At 44.6% G+C, this 21286-nt stretch overlaps 1 protein-coding gene across 2 annotated transcripts in view; it reads left to right on the plus strand.

Moving 5' to 3' along the window:
• Positions 1 to 14384: 14384 nt before the first annotated feature.
• Positions 14385 to 21286, plus strand: part of LOC136371335 (lethal(3)malignant brain tumor-like protein 3) — a 33906-nt gene continuing 27004 nt past the window's right edge. Inside the window, exons 1-8 of one of the 2 annotated variants that reach the window (XM_066335392.1) lie at positions 14385 to 14536; positions 14846 to 14954; positions 16293 to 16350; positions 17351 to 17439; positions 18598 to 18702; positions 19346 to 19481; positions 19977 to 20068; positions 21022 to 21173. In XM_066335392.1, coding sequence (XP_066191489.1) covers positions 14400 to 14536; positions 14846 to 14954; positions 16293 to 16350; positions 17351 to 17439; positions 18598 to 18702; positions 19346 to 19481; positions 19977 to 20068; positions 21022 to 21173 — 878 coding nt within the window. In that variant the 5' untranslated portion in view covers positions 14385 to 14399. The remainder of the gene's footprint in view (positions 14537 to 14845; positions 14955 to 16292; positions 16351 to 17350; positions 17440 to 18597; positions 18703 to 19345; positions 19482 to 19976; positions 20069 to 21021; positions 21174 to 21286) is intronic. The other variant, XM_066335393.1, reaches the window with a different exon arrangement.

The raw sequence follows: 21286 nt of genomic DNA on the forward strand, positions 1-21286 counted from the left end.
AGTGACATCCCCAGCACCTGATCTGCCTGCAGGCAGCATTCTGAAAAATATAAGGCAAAATGTATTTTGTGAGTTCTTGGTCTGGAAAAAAAGGTTAGTTACAGCTTCCCCTAAAACTGTCCTTTAGCCAATTCCAAACTGCTCACAACCGATGGCAGTGGCTCTCCAGCAGGAGTCACTTCATATGTGTAGTAATTCCATATAATTTGATGATTTGGAACTGGTCCTGCTATATTAAAAAGATGAAGGGGTAATAGATCATCAGAGTAGCTTTCAACACAAAATATTTCCCCACACTCTTGAGAGGGGTCAGGGCTTGGCGAGTGGTTCAGCCTTTATCAAATGTCATATTACCACGTCAGCATGAGAAATCTCTGTGGAAGTGGTATTTAATTTCTTCAGAAGGAAAAGCCTTTTCCAGCTATATATATATTTAGTGCTTCAACATCTTATTCTCTCAAAATGACATTTTCAATCCTTTTTGCTGCTTAATCTTAGTACCGAAGCACACCAGTCAAGGCAAGATGTTTGTTAATAAGGGATAATGTCTTCGTTTGAAAAGACAGGTGTCTGCTAAGGAAGGCATGAGCCTCCCTTGAAATCGAAGATGTAAACCCTCTCCCTCTGAAGTATTATAATTTTGAAATTTAAGAGCTCTCAGGCAAAGATATGGGAATAGGAATAATAGTTCTTTACTAGGAAAATTAAAAAAAAAATGCAGTAGTACAAAAAACCACTGAGAGAATCAGCATACAACCGGACACCCTGTTGGTGCCAGTCTAATTAAATGGCTGCAGTCCTCCTGGAGTGACAGATGTGGTTCTGTTGAAGCAATGATCCTGGAGAAGCATGGAGTTTTCCTCTGAGGGTCTAGTAGGGGTGTAGATGGGTCCGGTCTTCCTCTGGCAATCCAGTGGAAACAGGCTGCCTCTTGTGTTCTAAATGTTAAGATTTTTATCCAGGTATAAATGGTTGGCTCTTCCTCCTGGGTGGAGTATGCAGTGAGACTCAACGACCCATTAACAGAAGATACCTCCCTGGACAGAGGAGTTGTGGAAGAGAGAGAAAACTGCCCCACCTGGTTTTAACAGCTGGCCCAGTAACAGATATCTGCCTCTCTGGAGTTATGAGCGATGGGTCATGGAAGAGATAAAGAACATTGCTCCACCTGGTTTCAACAGATGGTGATGGAATACATACTTCCGGTTACATCTTGCATTGCAACCTAAGACAGAATATTAACTAAAAAATACTTTTAAGAAAATCTGGAAGTTATACAGTCTAGGTAAAGACTAAAATCGACTTCAGCTTCTGCTGTCTGGTAACTCTCTTCCAAATGACCAAGCCAGGTTTTAGTGAGCCTTTTGGGAGAAGCATCTGTTCCTTAAATACCTGAGAACGGGCCTTTAGAGGGAGGTATGTGGGAAACTTGTCTGAGGTGGAGGTCATGACTGCATTGCAGTAATGAAGAGGAAAAGCTAAAAGTCCTTCATGTGTGAGCACCTGGAATGATGGCGGTTCCTGGGTGTGCAGTGCAGCATTTGGACACATCACCCTTTGCAGGAGCACTGGTGCTTCACTGCCAGAGTAGGGACAAACCTTGGCATGGGCTCATCCTCCCCAGCCACCACATGTGGAATGGAGTGTTGGAGCAGAAATTCCCGGGGAATGAACGTTCTGGGATATCGACTGCTGATAATTAGTGTGAAGCATTGGGAGTGTCCTCACAACAGTGAGCAGGGCCAGGCACATGCCTCAGTTGGGCTCTGCTGCATCATTTAGTGTTTATTTCTGTCTCAAGAATGTCACTGAGTCACTTAATTTTGCGTTGAAGTGTAGGTTTTGCTTAAAACCTCCAGTTCACGTGGCTCCCTGGTGTGGGCACTTTGCCTTTCCCAGCCCGGAGTTGCTGGCAATCTCAGTCTCCTGAAACTGCAAGGATCTGCTTGGCAGCAGGTGTGAAGTCAGGGCAACGGGAATAATATAAAATATTAACAATAATAATTATATTGCATGGCCAGAGAGGAAGATTAGTGAAATGTCTGCAATAATTCTGCAATATTCCCAAGTAACATTTCTGTGTGAATAATTAAATACAAAGTGAGGACTCAGCTTTAGGCTGGAAGTATCTACCCAGAATACACTGAATAACAGCCCCAAAAATTATATAGGGTTGGGGTGTTTGTCATATGGGGCAAAAGCAGCCTGGAGGTGAGCTCTGAGGAAGGAAGGCAGGAATGCATGTGGTGAGCATGGAGCAGGTTCTGGCAAAGCAATCAGTAGAGCAGTGATTAAAGGGCAAGAAACCCCAAACTAGGGATGTCTTAACAAAACTTAAAACAATTAAAATCAAATTAAGAGTCTAAATAAATATGGATGGTTCAATTACTTGTAGAATTTTTTGGCTCCGACACCCCTGTAAACCTGGACCCAATGAATGTTCCAACACTGGCTGCAAGCATCGGCAGGATTTGTGTTTTAGCTGGAACTTGCTGGCACAGATGAGGTGAGAAATGTATTTGTTTTCTGACTAAATTTAAAGATTCTGAAGGGTATTTTATGTGCCTCGCTTGAGGGACGAGGAATATTGTGATGTGTATTTCAAATGAGCCATTGCAAACCTCATTTACTATCTTCCCAAAATCCCATTCCATTTAAGCTGTCACAGCTTGGGGCCCGCTTGCGCTCTTGGTGGAAAACCCCCGACGCGTCATTAAAAAATCATACTCCCATTAAAAAATCCTACCCCCACCTCTTTTGTTGTTCCAAAATTCAAATACAAAGGAAAATATCAGTCCCAGATGAGACAGCAAACAAGTTTAACAAATTCAGAGAAGAGGTTACCCTCTGTTACTCCTGGGTGTGGGAGGCAATGGGCCACCATGGTCACGATTTCCTGGATGACGGCACTGGCGATGTACAGCTCCTTCTCCCAAACCTCCCCTTCCCAAATCCCCACCTCAGCCATGAATATGCCCCAAGGCCCACAGGCGTGCCCAGGCTCCACCCGGTCGGCGCAGGGAGCAGCACTGGGACGGAGGGCTGTGCCCACTCTGCCTCACCCAGTGCCCCTACTCCGTGCATCTGCCCCCTCCTAGTGCCAGCTCTGTCCCACTTCATGCCTATCCCATTGCCAGTCCCGTCCCAGTCCATGCCTATCCCAGTGCCAGTCCCCTCCCAGTGCCAGCTCTGTCCTAGGTCCTCCCCGTACCCCACACCCAGTACCGCACATCCCGTACCCCATCCCCAGTACCCCACATCCTGTACCCCATCCCCAGTACCCCCTATCCCAGCACCCCACATCCCGTACCCCACACCTAGTACCCCACATCCTGTACCCCATCCGCAGTACCCCACATCCCGTACCCCACACCCAGTATCCCACACCCAGTACCCCCTATCCCAGCACCCCACATCCCGTACCCCACACCCAGTATCCCACACCCAGTACCCCCTATCCCAGCACCCCACATCCCGTACCCCACACCCAGTATCCCACACCCAGTACCCCCTATCCCAGCACCCCACATCCCGTACCCCACACCCAGTACCCCTATCCCAGCACCCCACACCCAGTATCCCCCACCCAGTACCCCCTCTCGCAGTACCCCACACCCAGTACTCCACACCCAGTACCCCACATCCCGTACCCCACGCCCAGTACCCCACACCCAGTCCCCCTATCCCAGCACCGCCCCGCTCGCGGTCCCCATCCTCGGCCGGCGCCGCCTCCCCCGGGCCGGGCCCGCGCATGCGCTGGGGGCCCGCGGGGCTGGCGGCGCTGCCCGGGCTCCATCGCGGGCCCCGAAGCGGCGGCGGCGGCGGGCCCGGGCCGGGCCGGCGGTGAGTGCGGGGGCGGGGGCCCGGGCGGCGCCGCCATCTTGGGGGGTGTGAGGGGAGCGCCGCCGGGAGCAGGAATGGCGGCGGCGGGCCGCGGCCCCGCGGGGCGGAAAGTGCCTTTAAACCTCCGACAGGGGAAAACCGCCCCAAACCCGCCCATGGGCGCCGGCAGAACGCGCGTTTAAGTTCTTTGCACGGTCGTAAAGTATTTACAGCTTCTGAGGTGGTGTTCGCCCAGATTTGACGCAAGAAGTAGTGGAGAAAATGGGGGTTGTCCCGCCTGGGCACCGCTCCGGTGAAACTCGTCGGGACTGTGACAACTCAAAAATATTAACAAACATCTAAATCCAGTGCAGTAGAAACAGTTCTTGGAGACTTCCTCAAAACCAGAAGGATTTAAGTTTCAAAACAGAGATTGTACGTGACGGAAAAACAAAACCATCAAAGTTTTTGGCAGCAAATTCAAAGTGCAGAACTAATGGAATGGGGATTTTGGGAGGGAAGTCGGTGCTGAATAAATAGAGGGATAAATACAATCTTTCAAAAAGTATCGATCGGCTGCGGGTAGGGATCCGTGTGGGACAGTCTGAGTGATGTTTGGTGTCAGGAGAAAGGGATTAGAACAGTTTTATGGAGTCTTGGTGCCACAAGGAATCTGATTCGATTTATACCATGAAAACATTTAATTTATTCTATTACTGCCCAGATAAATTTTTTAAAAATGGCCTGTAACTGAGATTAAGGGATAAACAGCTCTGATATTTTGTGCCAAGCTGTAAAAGACCTTTCTGGTCTGTGTTTTATTATATAGTAAAACAGAAGTAAAAAGGGGGGAAAACAGGGACTTGAGGCTCCAAACTTTCCTTCCCTACACAGCAATTAAAACAGTCTGACGTGGTCTCATCAGCATTTTGCTTCCTCACTTTATGGTCTATAATCTACTCAGATTATAAGTTTCTGAGGATGGGAACGGTCTTTTCCTCAGTGAGTACTCCTTCTTGGCCGTGGGAGAGATGTAATAATGATTAATAGGAGTCCCCGGGGTAGTCTGCTGAATTGCAGTCTTACAGAGTAATTACAGATGCAATTAAAACAGAGGATATTTTTGGCCTCCATGCACTAGTTTTGCCCTAAAATTGATTGCACCTTATCCTGCAAGTAATCCCATTAAAAGTGAACGTGTGTGAAATAAATTGTAACTGCTGGTGCGTGCTGGGGTGGGATCGGAGCCCAGTTTGAGGTGTTGAAGACATCTGGGTACAACTGCTGGGCAGGTTGTGCAGCGCCAGCTCCGTTTGTCTTGGCCAGAGGTGATATATCCTGTCCTCAGGGGGTGCACTGCCCTAATGAGCAAGTTGCAGGAGGGTGAGTGGGTACATAGCCAGATGTGCTCTGCAGACCATTGCTGCCCCACTGATTCCTCAGGACCCAGGGTGTGCTTTCCTTGCCTCAGCCATGCTGTTTGTCAGCAATTTTATGAGCAGTTCTTTATTTACTGAAATTTTAAGGCTTTAAACTGGTTTTTAAAAGTAGCATTGAGAATTTATTTAAAGCAGTGTCTGCAGTCTTACTTTAAACGTGCTTAAAATCATATTGGTTTATCTGCAGGAGAAGGCTTGGCTGGCCCTTGTCTCACTTCTGTCTTCATGCAAAGCTTTTTGTGTAGATACTTCTGGGTATGACAATATATTCTGTTGGTGTTGAGGGATATGGATTTGAGGGTGAAGCTTCAGTGTAACACCCTTGTCCCTTTCCATGAGTGCTGGTGTTTTCTGAGACATGACATGCTGCAAGCCTGACACTGGGACAGGGAATTAGATTCCTTCAGGGTGGCAATGGAGATCATAAAATCATGGAATACCTTGAGTTGGAAGGGACCCACAAGTGCCATCGAGTCCAAGTGCTGGCACAGGACACCCCAACAATCCCACTGTGAGTCTTGTCAGAGGATACAAGCTGTGGAGTGTCTATCTGCCAGTCCATGCCTCAGCTCTGGGCAGGAAAGTGTTCTGGAGGCCTAAATCGCATTCTCAGAATTGCACAGTTTGAATATCAAGAAAATATAGATAAACTGGATCAAACCCAGACTGACCCACAGGAGTGATTACTCTGGGCATTTATAGTCTTTCTGAAATAACAAGGTGATTCTGGGAGTTGCAATGTCGGTTCTTTTTGCCCACATGCTGTTCCCTCTGTCCCGTATTTTCTGTAGTTTTTAATCTATTTCACCTTTTCCTCAAGCCCTCCAGTTGTGCTGCATGGTCAGAAGAGTGGGAAGAAGGAGACACAGTGGGATGAAAAAATAAATTGGAGACTTTGGGGGAAAATGACCAAGTGAGTCCTTTTAAGGAAGGCTGGCAGTTGCACACTCCTGCACCTGGAATCAGTTAGCAGCCAAAGCCAAGAGAGATCTGACCAAACCCTCTTGCTCCTAATCAGCATCACTCAGTGTACTCCACAGGTGAGGTGTGAGGGCAGACATGCTTTGTTGAATTTGGCAGATTATTTTCCAGAGAATGGTTCAATTTACTGGTAAAATACTTTACCCCAAGAAATAGGTGTTTTATTTTTAGGTTTAGCATCTTTTGGCTCATTTCCTGTTGTTTTGTTTTGTTGTTTTTTTTTTTTAAATTTCTGATTGAATCCAGTAAAGTGATGGGATAAATGCATTAGTAGAGCTAATCAAACAGGTACAGGTTGTATTCATGAATCACACAGGATTTGTTTTGAAAACCCTATTTATGCTGTAGCTTTTAAACTTTTTGAAAGGCTGAGAGGATTGGGATTGTTCCCCAGAATTCTGGAGAAGGGAAAGCTTTGAGGTGCCCTAATTGCAGCTTTCCTATGGCTAAAGGGAACCTACAAGAAAGCTGGAGAGAGAGTATTTACAAAGGCCTGGAGTGGCAGGGGAAGCAGGAATGGCTTCACACTGACAGGCAGGTTTAGATCAGATATTGGGAAGGAATTCTTCTATGTGAGGGTGGTGAGGCCCTGGCATAGGGTGCTCAGGGAAGCTGTGGCTGCCCCTGGATCCCTGCAAGTGTGTCGAAGGCCAGGTTGGACAGGGCTTGGAGCCACCTGGGACAGTGGAAGGTGTCCCTGCCCATGGCAGGGGGTGAGACTGGATGGGGTTTAAGGTCCCTTCTGATCCCAAACCATTGCAAGATTCTGTGATTCTGCTTTGGGTCACTCTTGCAGACCCTGAAGGTTTTTAAGGTGTGTAATTCCTGTGTGGTGCCAGGCAATGTTCAGAAGCGTGTATGAGTGTTATAGTGGGTACAAGTGGTTCCCAGGGAGTGGGATTAGCAGCTCTGTGGTTTCAGGCCTGGAGGAGATGTTCCTGGGGCTCCCAGCTGAGTCTGGTGAAGTGTGAGGTTTGTGCAGGGCTTAGGCAGTAGCCAGGTGCCCTCCCCAGAGCCACTGTTCTTCCCAAGCAGCAGGAGGTGAGAGTTGGGGAAAGCAGCTCAGCACCCAAAGGCTCTTAATGAAAGCCATGAAACTGGGAGTCGGCTGTTTCTGCTCCTCTCTTTCCATAAAGGAGCAGAAAGCATTAGCTCTGGGGGCATGGAATAAGGTTTTATGCCTTATTTTGCATCCATCCAATCTGTTTGGAATAGGTCGAAATGCTGTCCAGCATGGCATGGTGTGCCCGTAAGGACAGGAGAGAGGAGCTGCTGCCAGTGTCACACAAACCTACAGAGACAGGCAGCAAGATGGGTGTGATGGCAAAGGGGGACAGTCAGACTCAGTGTGAAGCAGCACTGTCCTGATCTGTGTGCTCTGTGGGAATGCTGAAATGCTGGCTGGCATCAGCAGGAAGAGGGGCTGGGTGTGGGATGGGCACACATTCAACAGCCACAGCCTGTGCCAGTGTTTATTTTGATTGCTGAAATAGATAAGTGTGCATGTGTGCGTGTGTAGTTTTGACACAACAATGTCAGCAAACCAAGACGAGCAGCTCACAGGCTCCAACAGTGCTTTGGGCTTCATTCTGTTCTAGGATGATCTGCTGGTTTAGAGTAGACTCAAAATTCTGCTGTCTGATCCTATGAGCTGACTGAGGTCACATTACCATGGTGCTGTTTATTTGTCTCTCAGTGCAATAGCACCTGCCATAATCCATATATTATCATGTGCTTAGGGGAAACTTGGAAGGGCTCTATTGTACAAATGAGCTGGACAAACTTCTGAAATCCCAAGTATTTCGTCTTGGGATCCTGTGGCAGAACATAGACAAAAAGTGTTTGCTTCTCCTCCATACCAGCCAAAGCATCCCTCTCCCTTCCTAGACCTTTTCCCACTCTTAATCTTTTAGAGCAATATTTTCCTTGATTTTAGTTACAATTTTTCCCTTTTCATGGGGAACAAAAATTAGTAGGAAGTGCAATGGGTGGAGCTCAGACAGAATTCCTCAATTCTGAATTTTGTCCTTTTTTTCCCTTTACTGACATAGTCTCTTCACGCCATTAGATGCTTGCCAGTGGCTACTGACATTTTCTCTTGAAGCATTGGTACAATTCCATCACAGGCTGTGAAGGTTCATTTCAGTCCCTGACTGATGAGGGTCCTGGAGATGAGACTGTGGTTTTATTTGGTAATGGTATTAGTTCAGCCTTGCAAAATATTACTTGCCTGAGGTGAGTTACAGGTTTTGATAGGTGAGTAAAGCATCATCTGTCATCATCACAGCGAAGTACAGGCAGGGTGGTTGTGTCTGAGCTCCTAAGTGTTCCAAGTGGTTCTGAGACCAGTTTAGTTGTGCTGCAAGGAGTCATGGCAGGGTTTGTGTGGTTTTGTTTAGACTGCAGGTCTGTTCCTTACTGATGGCACAGGAGAGGCTGGCAGATGTCACATATCAGGTGTCAGACACCGCTGCAGAGCTCTCAGAGCCAGCTTACACCGAGTGAGAGGAGCAGTTTTCCACCCTGTTTCAGGGCAGAAAGGTGATTTGAAAATCAGTTATTCCCAGAACAGTGCAGTATCAGATGGTTCTCTTGATGCTAGCTGCTTCCTGAATGGAATTTTGCCTCTTGGTCCATGAAAGCTTAGCCAGAAGTGCTACAAACTTTATATTATTACTTGATTTACAGTCTTTGGGTTTATTGCCCCATTACATTCCTCACCAGAGAGAGACGCTGAAATCCTCATGTCATTGGAAATTATCCTGGCAGCACCTGATCTGGGATTTCTGTTGAAATGTTTCTCTTCCCGTCCAGTCTGAATGGAAGAAAAACATTTATAGAAGTAGAGTGGGAACCCCTGTCCACCATTTAGCCTTCACACTCACTTTGTGAGCTTTTACCCTTTTTTCTTCCTGTTTTTTTTTTTTTTGTTTTGTTTTGTTTTTTTTTTTTTTTGTTTTGTTTTTGGTTTTTGTTTTTTTTTTTTTTTTTTTTTTTTTTGTTTTTTGGGTTTTTTTTTTTTTTTTGGTCTCTTAACGAAGGTAATATGGATGTTAAAAGCCAGCTCTGATTTTCTGCAGTAACAGTGAGGTGGTTTCCCAAGCCTGCACTGGTTCAGGGACGGAAATGAGATCAAACCCTGAGTATTTCTGACCTCTTCCTGTGGATTCCCTGTCTAAAGATAAAGCATAGAGGTATGGGTGGAAGCATATTAATTAGACGCCATTATCTCTGCCAGGCTGGCAATCATTTATCATTTCACAAATCTGAATCTGCAACTTGGAACTGAATGACTCATCTCAGTATTGCAGTATCTTCTTTTGCATTAATGTTTCTGAGATATAAAATGCTAAAGATGAAAAGAAATCACAAATTGGGACAAATGAGGAATATTCAGGCCTGACTATGGTTCCTCAAAATGTTTCATTTTAGTTTCTGCTCTCTTTTTAATTGCTCCATTTGCTTCCTTTTATTGGGTTGTCTTAATTTTGTTGTAGATTTTACTGATAAGAGCATTATAAGGAAAGAAATTTCTTTATTATATTTTTCTGCGGGTTTTACTGGATTTATAAAATGCAGAGATGAGAAAGAACAATAATTTTATCAGGTCTTGTCTAGTTAGGTTCAAGTTTATTTTCTACCTTGTGATTTTTGACCATTTTCCTGGCCCAGTTTGAAGTAAATTCTCCAAGTTATTTACTTCTGTTCAAGTAACTTGCATATTCCTTCTCCCGAAGGGAACTTTGTAAATAGTCGTGGTGCTTGAGCTTCTTTGTTTTTAAACCCTGAACTCAAAAGAGTAAAATCTAAAAAGGGATGGGTTTGCCCTTGTTGAGACTGGCAACCAAACATTTGCTACAAACAAATGTTTATAGATGTACAAGTGTCTTGGTTTGGGAAGACAGGTATCTGCCAGGGAAAGCCGGAGCTTCCCTTGGAATGGAGAATGTAAACCACCACCACCACCCCCCTGTTTCCAATTATAATTTTTTCAGTTAAAAGCTTTTAGGCAAAAGATTTTGGAAATAGAAATAGCAGTTCTTTACTGGTATGGATAAAAACAAACAAACAACGACAACAAAAAAACAACTGCAGCATTGATAACAAAAACAGTACCAAGAACTTTGCTTCACAAAAACCCAGGGCACTTTGGTCTCGGTGCCTTTGTGGGATCCTCAGAGCACCAAGCTGGGAACAGTGGGAAAAGAGTCTCGATAGCTGTGAAGTGGCAGAGTGTCGGGGCAGGGGCAAGGTGTCCCAGCAGGGGCAGGGTGTCCCAGCAGGGCAGGGGGCGCAGGGTCACTATGTAGCAAGAGGAGCAGCAGTGATGGAACCACGATGGCAGGGCAGGGCTGGCCCAGCTCTCGCAGGGCGGCAGAGGAGCTCAGAATTCCAGGGCGAGCAGATGATGGCAGATTTCCCAAGACTGGACTGCAGTGAAATCCTCCAGCAGGAGCACCAACCCAGCCCTGCCTTCTCCCCAAACTCCAAAAACCAGCCAGCCTGGCTACCTGAAGGCTCTGCCCTTTACCTGCCTCAAACCCCCACCCCCCTCTGAGCTTTGACCACCCCTTTGTTTTGTTAAATAGTCTTAAGTACGACATTTAGTGTCCTTGGTAACTTAGGGGAAAAAATTCTGTACAGTAAAAAGGAACAAAACTTAACCTCCAACAACAAGGCTACTTCAAATATTAATATATTCAATACCACCTGACACAAAGTTCATTTAGTCCAATTCCTGCCTCTGCCATGGGGATGCGGATGTGTTCTGTGACCCTGAACATGGAACACCAGCCGCAGATGTTCTGCTCCTGCAGTTTGGATAAACAAGTGCAAGCTGGGGAACTCCTACAGAGATTGTCCTGTGCTACCCAGAGACATTTGCTATGGCCATTTGCAGCGATTTGTCATGCTTTTGGCCCAGTTAAAATTAGCATAAAGAACTGTGGTGGTGCTGGAATTGGAGCTGCAGGAATGCTGAAGTATCCTGCGTTACACTGTATCTGGTTCATGGGTCTGCCTTTGGCTGAATTATGCTCACACTGAACCTGTAGGTAGAAAGTTGAGCACCTGGAAGGCTTCAGGTCAGGAGTGGAGTTGGGGGGCAGACAGGGCTCTGGTGAGTAAGAACCAAGGTCTGATGGTCACAGACCTGGGGTTCTGTGTTAGAGGAGGGGGAGTGGCTGTTGACATTTGCAAATTACCTCCAGCTGTTCTGTTCCTTCGTGCTAAAAACAAATACACAGAATTGCCTTCAAGGCTGCAAGTTCTGAGTCTTGGGGAGAAAAAGATCAATTTCAAGTGAAATAAATTGGAGAAGTCTGAAAAATGAGATTATTACAACATCAGGCATTCAGAATCAAGCCCCTGACATTCGACCAGTGTTGATAATCTTCCTTTTCCTCCTTCTCGTCCTCCTCCTTTTGAGCAGTGGGGAAGAGCTGGGAAGGACCTTCAGCTATGAGGAGACAATTCTTCCAGCAGATGTAGATAAACCTTCATGCTTGGAGTGTTCTGAGACCAACGGTCTACATTCCTGTAAAACATGGCATTGGTCCACTGACTCCTTTGGATTATTTTGCAGTGGCATAACTTTTGCCTTTGTTCCGTCCAAGTCATTACACTTCTGCTCCTTACCCAGCTGTAACATTCCCTTGCAGAAACAGCATCAGTTTTATTGATTCCTCCTAATAGCAGAGAATCAACAAAGCACCACGTTATTTATTAGACTGAAAGGCACCAAATAATAATGTGTTGTTTTATATTAGATGATCAAGTGTAAGAGCCCTCAGTACTTCGGTTAGTGGGTTTGGTTGGAATGTTTAGCTGGAACACAATAACTGGCTGCCCAGAGAGCTGCATTGTCCTTAAGATGCCGAATATATATATATATATGTATATATATATATATATATATATATATATATATATATATATATATTTGCTGTTTAATCCTTTTTCCCCCCCTCTCTTCCTGCTATTCCCGTTTTTGCATGCACAAAATACATTTTTTCTTAATACCATTCAAGAACATCTCTGGAAGGACAGATTATTTCTGGAGGGTTTGTGTGGATTTCATATTAGCAAACCTGCTGTATTAAGATCTGTTGTGTAAAGGAAGATGCAATCCTGATAATAAATTCTGCATTTCCGGAACTTAGGAATGAGGGTTAGAGGTGTGGGATGAAACTGGAGGTTGCCCCCATGATGAGCCAGGCCTCACTCTCAGATCAGACACTGTTAATAAAGATGCTCACTGTTTTTCTAATACAAATTTATGTGTTCTGGGATTGGGCTTCCCCAGCTCACCTCACCGCAGGTGCATTGTGAGGTTATGGCAGGAGGGAGCCCCAGTCTCTGTCTGCCTCATTTTGGGCAAAACCAGAACTGTTCATTCGTGTGCAGGAGCATCACTGCCCTGGAGACCTCTACTCCTGTAGTGCCAGGGCCACTTTCCCAGCTCCCAGGCACAGGAACTTTGTCTGGAGCAGCACATGGAGCTTGGAGATCTCCTTCCACTGACCTTCTGCTGTGGCACTGAGCTATCCCATCAACCTCAGCCCCTGGAATCTGCCTCGGGATGCTAGTGCTCTTTGAAGTGTTTGAGGGAAGTGAACTGGATTGAATCCTGCAGGAAGCTGAGTCTACTTAGAATTATCATTTCTTCAGAATGGGACGTTTCTCTTTGTGTTGAAATGAAAATGATACACTTTCTCCTTGGAGCTGCAGAGAAGGACATGGGCCTTTCAGAAGCAAGTCCAGCATCTTTAAAGCTTAAAGAAATACAAGCTTTAGATAAAGAGAGGGAAGAACATTTGGGATGAAGCTTTGATAAGGGAGCTGGAGGCACCTGGTCTCACTTCCTGAGGCCAAGAGGCACATAGTAGTAGAAGACAGAGGGAGTTTCTCCACTCAACAAAGAGCTCTGTTTCACAGTGAAGCAAATGCTTTCAGACTGAGGTTTAAGTGAAGTACAGATGACTGAGAAAAGATTTCAGACTAATGAAGTGCTTGGAATAAAAGCTTTGGAGAAAAGCTTGCAAATGCAACCACCTTTGACTTGCCTCTTTCATTCTGGAGTTCAGTAGCTCCATAATGCACACAGTAAAGAAGATCAAGGAGTGAGTGATCTTTGCAGCTATTTGCTCATCAGAAAAGTGTTTTTTTTTAGTTTGTGTGGGGGTTTTTTGTTTGGTTTTTTGGGGGTTTTTTGTTTGTTTGTTTGTTTGTTTGTTTGTTTGTTTGTTTGTTTTTGATGCTTAGTTGCATTTGCAGGTCAGGAGTAATAAAAGATGCACACACTTTAACACACTTTAATACTTTGAACTTTGTGTTTAATACGTTTAACACACTTGAGTACTTTTATCTGGACCAATAAAGTGTTCCTGTATGGCCTGTGTTTTAAGCTCCAAGGATGAGTCTCTGAAGTCTGCCATGTATCATTCCTTTTCCAAAGCTGCCCTGTATGTATCTGGATGGGTTTTCTAGTTCTGCATCTGAATTTCCTGTGATGTCCTTAGCAGGACAAGGCTGTGTGTGCAGGGCTGTACTGGAGCAGGGATGGGTGTCAAACCTCTCCCTCCTTTCCAGCTCTCCCCTTAGTGGCACAGGAAGATGGGAATGGGGGTTATGGTCAGTTCATCACAGGTTGCTTCTATCAATGCTCAGGGAGAGGAGTCAGAGTCCTTCCCTGCTCCAGCAGGGAATTCCTCTTGTGGGAGACAGTTGTCATGAACTTCTCAAAGGGAGTCCATCCCACGAGCAACAGCTCTCCACAAACGTGGGTCATTGTTCCCCAGGCTCGTCCTTCAGGCTGTTCAGCATCGCTGCTTTGTAAATCACCAGTTTCCTTTGATTAAATTACTCACTGTTTCAGCAGAACTCCCTCACAAATAGTATCACAGAGTCATTAAGTTTGGAAAAGACCTTTAAGATTGTCAAGTAAACCAAGATGTGCCCAAGCGTACTATTGGAGACCAGTACTCGAAAATGAAAACATAACAAGTAAAAGGGGGTTTTCTCTGCTGAGGTGATGTGGCAGCAAACAGATGATAGTTACTGCCCTCACAGTGGTAATACTGAATGTCAGTTAGTGAAAGTTTGTAAAGGACTTTGACCGAACTCATTGCCTGAAAGCTGTTTTAACATTTTAATTTAATGGTTGTCTTTTTCTTTACTTCCGCAGTGCCCAGACAAGCTGTGCCCTGCTCTGATTCCCAAACCCATGAGCAAATGGATTGCTTTGAGAATGGAAAGATTTGTACTCACATGGGCTCTCAGCAGCACAGGGAGAGGTACAGAAATCCAGATTTTTCCCGTTTCTTGTTTGAAAGCTTTTAAAGGGAACATGGTGTTGCTGTAAGTAGAATGAACCTCTCAGACCAAGTGTTACAGTTCTATATCCAGGAAATCCTGCAGACACCTTTCATTTCTTCAGGTCCTCAGTCCAGGCCTCCTCATTCCCAGAGGTTCAGAGACGCTGGGAACAGTGCAGGAATGATGTTGCACTTTTGATTTGATAATGTTTTAATTTTGGATGTTTGATGATATCAGAGACATTCCAGATGACTGTAGAAAGGAAATAATGGAAATCTTACTACCAGCAGTGGCTGTCAGGTGGCTGAGGCTGGCAGACCTGTCAGACGTCTCCGGAGGAAGAGAAGATTGCCTCTGGATTCAGAGGATGAGGAGGAAAATGCATATGAGGATGAGGTAAATCAGGTTGCATGTACTTTTTTTAAAGAGAGCTTTGAAAAGCAGGGGCAGTTGTCTCAGAGTTCCTTGCACAGTGCAAACTGTGCTGAGGGAGGTTGTTCTGTACACAGGGAGTGGTCTGGGTCTGATCCTGATTTACATCAATGATGGGAATATCAGTTCTGAGGAGTCACAGGGGTGAATGAATAGCTCAGGTGAAGTGCAAGTCAGGATTTCATAGTAATAACACGATATGTCTCCAGGATAACTATACTCAAATACTCCTGTGTGATACTGAAGAACAGGGTCATACCACAGAGTTCATTTGGGTTTTATTACGTACTTGAATGTAGTCTCAGTGCACCACCAGAAACCTGTATTAGTGGTGCATAAACAGCAGTACCTCAGTCCTGAGCTTATCTTTCCTTCAGTTTCCTGCAGCCCCTAACTCCCTCCCGGGGCCCTTTGTGCTCCTCTGTACTCTGCTCCTGCCCATCAGTGCCTCTCTGAGGCATTTTGTGTTTATTCCCATAATGCAGGGTTCTGTATGGCAGAACAGGGGTTGGTGTTTGTGGGCAATAAAGCTGCAGCCTCTGCTGTCATGAGCAGTTTAACTCATCGTTTTGCTCTGCTTTTCTCTGAGATGTGGATGAGATGGGATGGATGTTTTCAGAAGTCCTTGCAGTCTCTCTCTTCCCCCTTCTCCTTGTCCTCATTAGAAGCTGCCCCTCTGTCCCTTCTGGGAAATGTTTGGCAGGCAGCTTTGTATTGCTGGTTTTCGGTTTGCCCTGAGAAATGACAGCCTGGGAGGAATCAAACTGAATTTGCAAACACAGAGGAGAAATGGGAATGACAGTTGGGCTTGGAGTGTGACACAGGGAGACCACATTGTCTGGGGTGCTCATCTATGACAGAAGTTACTTGAGGCTTCTGCTTCCTTCAGGGCATCATAAATTCCCGGTTTCCCACTGTATCCATTCCCTGGCATAGATGGTCATAAGAAAGGAAAATGAAAAAGAAGTGTTCTGGTAACGCTGCTGATGTGAGCAGCAAATCCTGCATTGCAGAAAGCAAATCCTCTGAATTATTGTGGAGATAATAGTGTGCTGTCCTTTAGCAGCTACATTTAAATGAACTTCAGTAGCATGTATTAAATAACTTGTAAAGCACTTTGGGATACCAAGATCAGCGTTATCTGTGTAACATTACATCCAGATGTTCTTTTAGGGTTGTTCAAGAGACAGCAATGCTGGCTAATAGTTACTTGTAACATCCATGTTGTACCTGCATTGTGAGATGATCAGAGGGAGGGAAAAACAATCTTGCTAAACTTCTTTTTAACATATCTGTGTCTAGGAGAAGAATAAATCAAATAATATGAAAAGCCGCAGAAACACTAAACCAATAAAACAAGGTGAGCTAAGCTCATAGTATCTTTTCTTTAATGTTTATAGATTTTTTTAGTAGCTATTATGAAGTGAATAATAATAAACAGAAGAGGAAAGGACAGAAGAGCTCATTTCACATTCAGAAGAGCTTATTAGGTACATAACCCTCTTACCACAGTCAGTTTCTGAGGTGTATTAGCAGGAATATTCTGGATTTGCCTGCATGATGGCCACAGGGTAAGGATCTGGAAGGAGTCAGCTTCATCCAGAGCTCACTGAAGACAATAAGAATCTTTTTTCCATTGACTTTGGAAAGCTTCAGCCACAGCCTACAGTGCTAAGTAAAACATAAGTTGTAAACAATGTGATTGATTGTAGACATGAATTAAATGTATTATATACCTTAAATCAGCCAGTATGTAACTTGGGGAAGAGTTTTAATATACATTTAGAATGTAATTTTCTGTGTGTACGACTGTGGTTCTACCAGAATGAATCCAAGTTGTTTTCATCATCTGGGAGCTGCCACTCTAGTAGATGCATTGTGTTATTAGGAGGTTATAAATATATGTGTGTATATATTAAAAAAGTACTGTGAACTGAGCAAAAATCGCTTCACTTTAATTTATTTTATTTTAGGGTTATTTTAGCTGCAATTATATGCTTCTCTGTGCTGCCTGTTAGTTTATATTTAACCCCTTATTCCTCTGTAAAATGTCAGGAGGAGGAATTAATTCACACAATTTTAAGTTATTCTGTCTTGTCCAGAGTGTCCCATGGCACCTTCCCATGGGCAGCTTGCCAGCAGTCCAGGTGCCACCTGTGATACAATAAATGTTTATTTCCTGAGGAATGAACATGGTTTTCCTATTGATGGAATTCCTATCTTTCTTCAAAAGTTGCATAACACTGCCTCTTCTGGGGTGCCACAGCAAACGTGGGAGGAGAAGGAGAAGAGAGGAGGAGAAGCAGAGCAAGAGGCATCAGAGAGAAATATTCATTTTCTCACTGTTTTTGATTCATTAGTGCTTCCTGGAAAGAAGAAGGTGTGGAACTGGTCTTCCTACTTGGAAGAGGAACAGATGCCAGCTGCTCCCCAAAAGCTGTTCAGAGAGGTTGGCAGCTTTTTCCACTCTCTTGCTGTTTTTCTCAGACAACATCATAGGATTACTTACTCGGTGGAGGCGGGATTGGAGACCACCCTTAAAGCACCACTCGTATTTCTTAGTTGTTTTGGTGCAAGCAGGCAGTATATGTTTGTTTTCTGCCCAGGGCAACAGGCATTTGCCCTGGGAGTCTCATCCCAAACTGGGGTGTAAAAGTGCTGGTTGAATCTCACAATAAGCAGCAGCTGTTTGGATCTGCTCTGCTCTGGAGCAGTGGGCTGTTAGGCAGCTTCCAAGGACGGCTGGGGAGGGACAGCCTAATGTGTGTCACATGTGCTGTGTGGTTGTACAGAGCCCTCCCAGCCTGTCACCTGAGTCACTGGCTCAGGAAATGGTGTGGGTTCACTCCATGAAGTGCTAGGAGGAGGGTGGCTGCTGTGTCGGTCGCATGGAGGTGCCAGAGGCTCAGTTCAGCCTTGGTGAAGCTGTCTCTGCACCTCAGTTAAACGTGCAGCTCCCCATGAACACTTCAGAGCCCAGGGCTGTTGGTCCTTCCAGAGAGAGCTTAAAAGGAAGGAAGATCCAGTCCTGCACTGGGTCATTTACCATTCCAGTTCAGGGTGCTTTTAAACTTCTTCTGTATTTCAGCTGTTTCACTTGGATTAAGACTGAAGATAAATTAAAAACACAAATGCTTTCTGGAATAACTGTAAAACTGGGCTGCAGATCAAGCCTGCCTTGTCCCTTTTCGCCATTTGAAGATGACAAGTTACCTTTGGGGAGAGTCTGGACTGACACAAAGTGATTATAGCTTTTCCAGCTCTTTGATTCTGCATTGAGCTGGGAAGGGGATTCTTTGGTGTTTGAGAAGAGCTCATTTCTGCATCTGCTCAAAGATGTGTTTATAGCTAATTGCAACAGTTCTGTGTTTTTGAGAAAATAATTGGAATAACAAGTAAATGTGAAATATGGTGATTGTGCCGTTACTGATCCCTGAGCCTGCACGTGTGTATTGGAGCCACAATCACCTGGGGTGGGATTTTCTTCTCTGAGTTGAACATTTGAGGCCTGAAATTTAAAAATTTGAAGCCTGAAGTATGTTATGACTGCTCTGCAATAGATTTTGTCTTTAGGAATTAAAAATAAATATTTCTTCCCCTCTCACAGTATCAATCATTCCCACAAGGCCGAAATGGATTTAAAGTTGGAATGAAATTGGAAGGGGTGGATCCTGAGCACCCCTCTCGATTCTGTGTTCTCACAGTAGCTGAGGTAGTTGCTTTTTTTGTCTTTGATTCCAAAAGTCCAATGTACATCTAGAATTTTTTTTAATAAAAAGTGGAAACATAAGAGTAATAATACTTTATTTAGCTAATTAATCGTAGGAGTTCAAGGTGACACTGAAGGAATGGTGTTATGTGATTAAGGATCTTTGCCTGAAATCCTATTGGCGGATTTTTACACTTGTAACTAAGAACCTTGTAACTAAGCAAACCTTTTAATTGCCTGCCGTGAACAAGTATGAAAAAGAACAGTGCCAAGAGGCCCTAAGACTTAGTAAATATAAACAAGTCAGAATGCTTTTATGCAGCTTCAGTTATGTGAAATCTGGCTTGATCTGGTGTAGGCATAAAAGTTCTGGGGCTGCTTTTGTACCCCAGGAATGTGTGCCTGGCATGGAGCAGGAGCTCAGCGAGGTTCCACTGGCCAGTTCTATTTCCAGGCGTTTGAAGTTGGGAAAGAGGAGCATGGAAACTGGGAGAGCAAATGAGTTAAAATACAACTAGGGTTTCTGAGAAATAAATGAGATCCTGAATTACTTTCTCTGTGACTGCAAATATGAGGGAGTGTTTTATTAGTGATTTTCTTTCTCCTTTGTGACCTTTGGTGGTAATCAGAGCTTCTCTCACTGTAGGTCCAGGGGTACAGGATGCGACTGCACTTCGATGGTTACCCAGAGTACTATGACTTCTGGGCTAATGCTGATTCCTTAGACATCCATCCTGTGGGCTGGTGTGAAAAAACAAGCCATAAGCTGCTCCCTCCTAAAGGTATAACAGAAAATAGAGCGGTGTACAAGAAACCATAAATTCTGCTAAGAGCTAGATGTCCTGGCTTGGCATATTTCATTTTTAGTGCGATTTCATTGTGTAACTTGGTCTGAGGGGCTAAAGGGAAGATGTTTAACTAACACAGTGACTCACAAAAGAGCAAAATATCTTTTCTGTGATATTCTCAAAGAGTGACATCGTTAGTTACAGTAGAAACTCTGGATTGGATGTCTCTCTGTGCTTCAGAATTTGCTTCTTTCCTGCATTCAGTTCTTTCCTGAATTCAATTTCCTAGAAACATTTGAAGGTTGAAATTAATGATTGTCCATTATGGTGAAAAAGAGACAGCTGGTTTAGCTGAAATGCACAGCCCCTGGAGATCATATCAGGGCAGTTATCATGCAAAGTTCATATTCTTTCCAGGGAATTTCCATTTCTGAAAAACCCACCAGAATGTACCAGGGCCATGTAAAACAATTTTTTCTCTCTTCCTAGGTTTCAAGGAGGGAGAATTTAATTGGACTTCCTATCTGAAGAACTGCAAAGCTCAAGCAGCTCCGAAAAGCCTTTTTAAGACCCTCAGCAGTGTAAGTGGTGATATGGAATAGAAGGGGTTTCAATAGGTCTGGTACTAAGTGAGTTTTGACCAGAATATTTATGTGGTTTTAATATGCTCATGTCAGACATAGAACCATGGTACAATCACATGCAAACTACTTCTTACTGTGTTTTATTTTTAAGAAGGAAAACTAGTACGATTTTTCTTCCTTTCCCCAGTCACTGTCTCTCCAGAGAAAGAATTTGTATTTCCCTTCCTCCTTAATGCTGGAGGGAAACATTTACTAAACTATTTATTAAATATATTACAACTGTCTGTTTTACTGTGCCCCTACAGTCAAGATATTTGTGTCACTTTCCTCTCATTTAATCATTTCCAAAATAATTTCTGGTTTCCAGCAGCATGCTTATGTGTGCCATGGGATTCATTATGGGGCTGTGGATCTTGCACATTTGTCATCCTTCCCCACTGTTGCTTTCTCAGTGGTGGTTAACCTCAGTTCCCGTGAAATCCTCCATCCCATTTCATGTTACTGGAATGACATGAAGCCCATGGGCTGTTGGATTGGAGGCTGCACATGGACAGTCACTGACTGCAGTAGGATCAGGGCCCAGCTCTGCCCTGCTTCCCACTCAGTCACTTCATCTCCTTGAAGACTTTCCTAAGTTTTCCGCCAGTGAAACAGGATGTGCAATGCCCATTATCCTCAGCAAATCACTGAAGGGTGTCTCAGCCTGAGAGTCTGTCTGCAGTGGTGGATGTACCACTGAAAATGCTGCTTTTCAAGCCACATTAGCTCTTTCTAAGTAATAGTAACAGTCATTGCCAGAACTCAGGAAATCCTGTCTGCAAACCTCTTGGCAGTCACTGTAAGTGTGTTTTGGTCTGTGTGTTTCGGAGTCAAAGGAGTTTATAAGGGGGATTTCAATGGCTTGACCAAGAACATGGCTGATTTCCCTTTCCTGGTGTCCTGTTCCTCAGTCTGTCACACCTTCTGGGTTTCGTCTGGGAATGAAACTGGAGGCAGTGGACAAGAAGAACCCGTCCCTGGTTTGTGTCGCCACCATCACAGACATGGTGGAAAACCGGCTGCTGATCCATTTCGATAACTGGGATGAGAGCTACGACTACTGGTAAAAGATTCTGTTTCTGATACGTGTCTGCAGGTAGACTGGCTTTGCTTTAGATGCAGGCCCTAAAGTTGGGATCTTATATCAGTTGTCAGGCATCTGAATAATTACTTGAG

The sequence above is a fragment of the Sylvia atricapilla genome, chromosome 24, assembly GCF_009819655.1.
Source record: "Sylvia atricapilla isolate bSylAtr1 chromosome 24, bSylAtr1.pri, whole genome shotgun sequence".
Lineage (NCBI taxonomy): Eukaryota > Metazoa > Chordata > Aves > Passeriformes > Sylviidae > Sylvia > Sylvia atricapilla.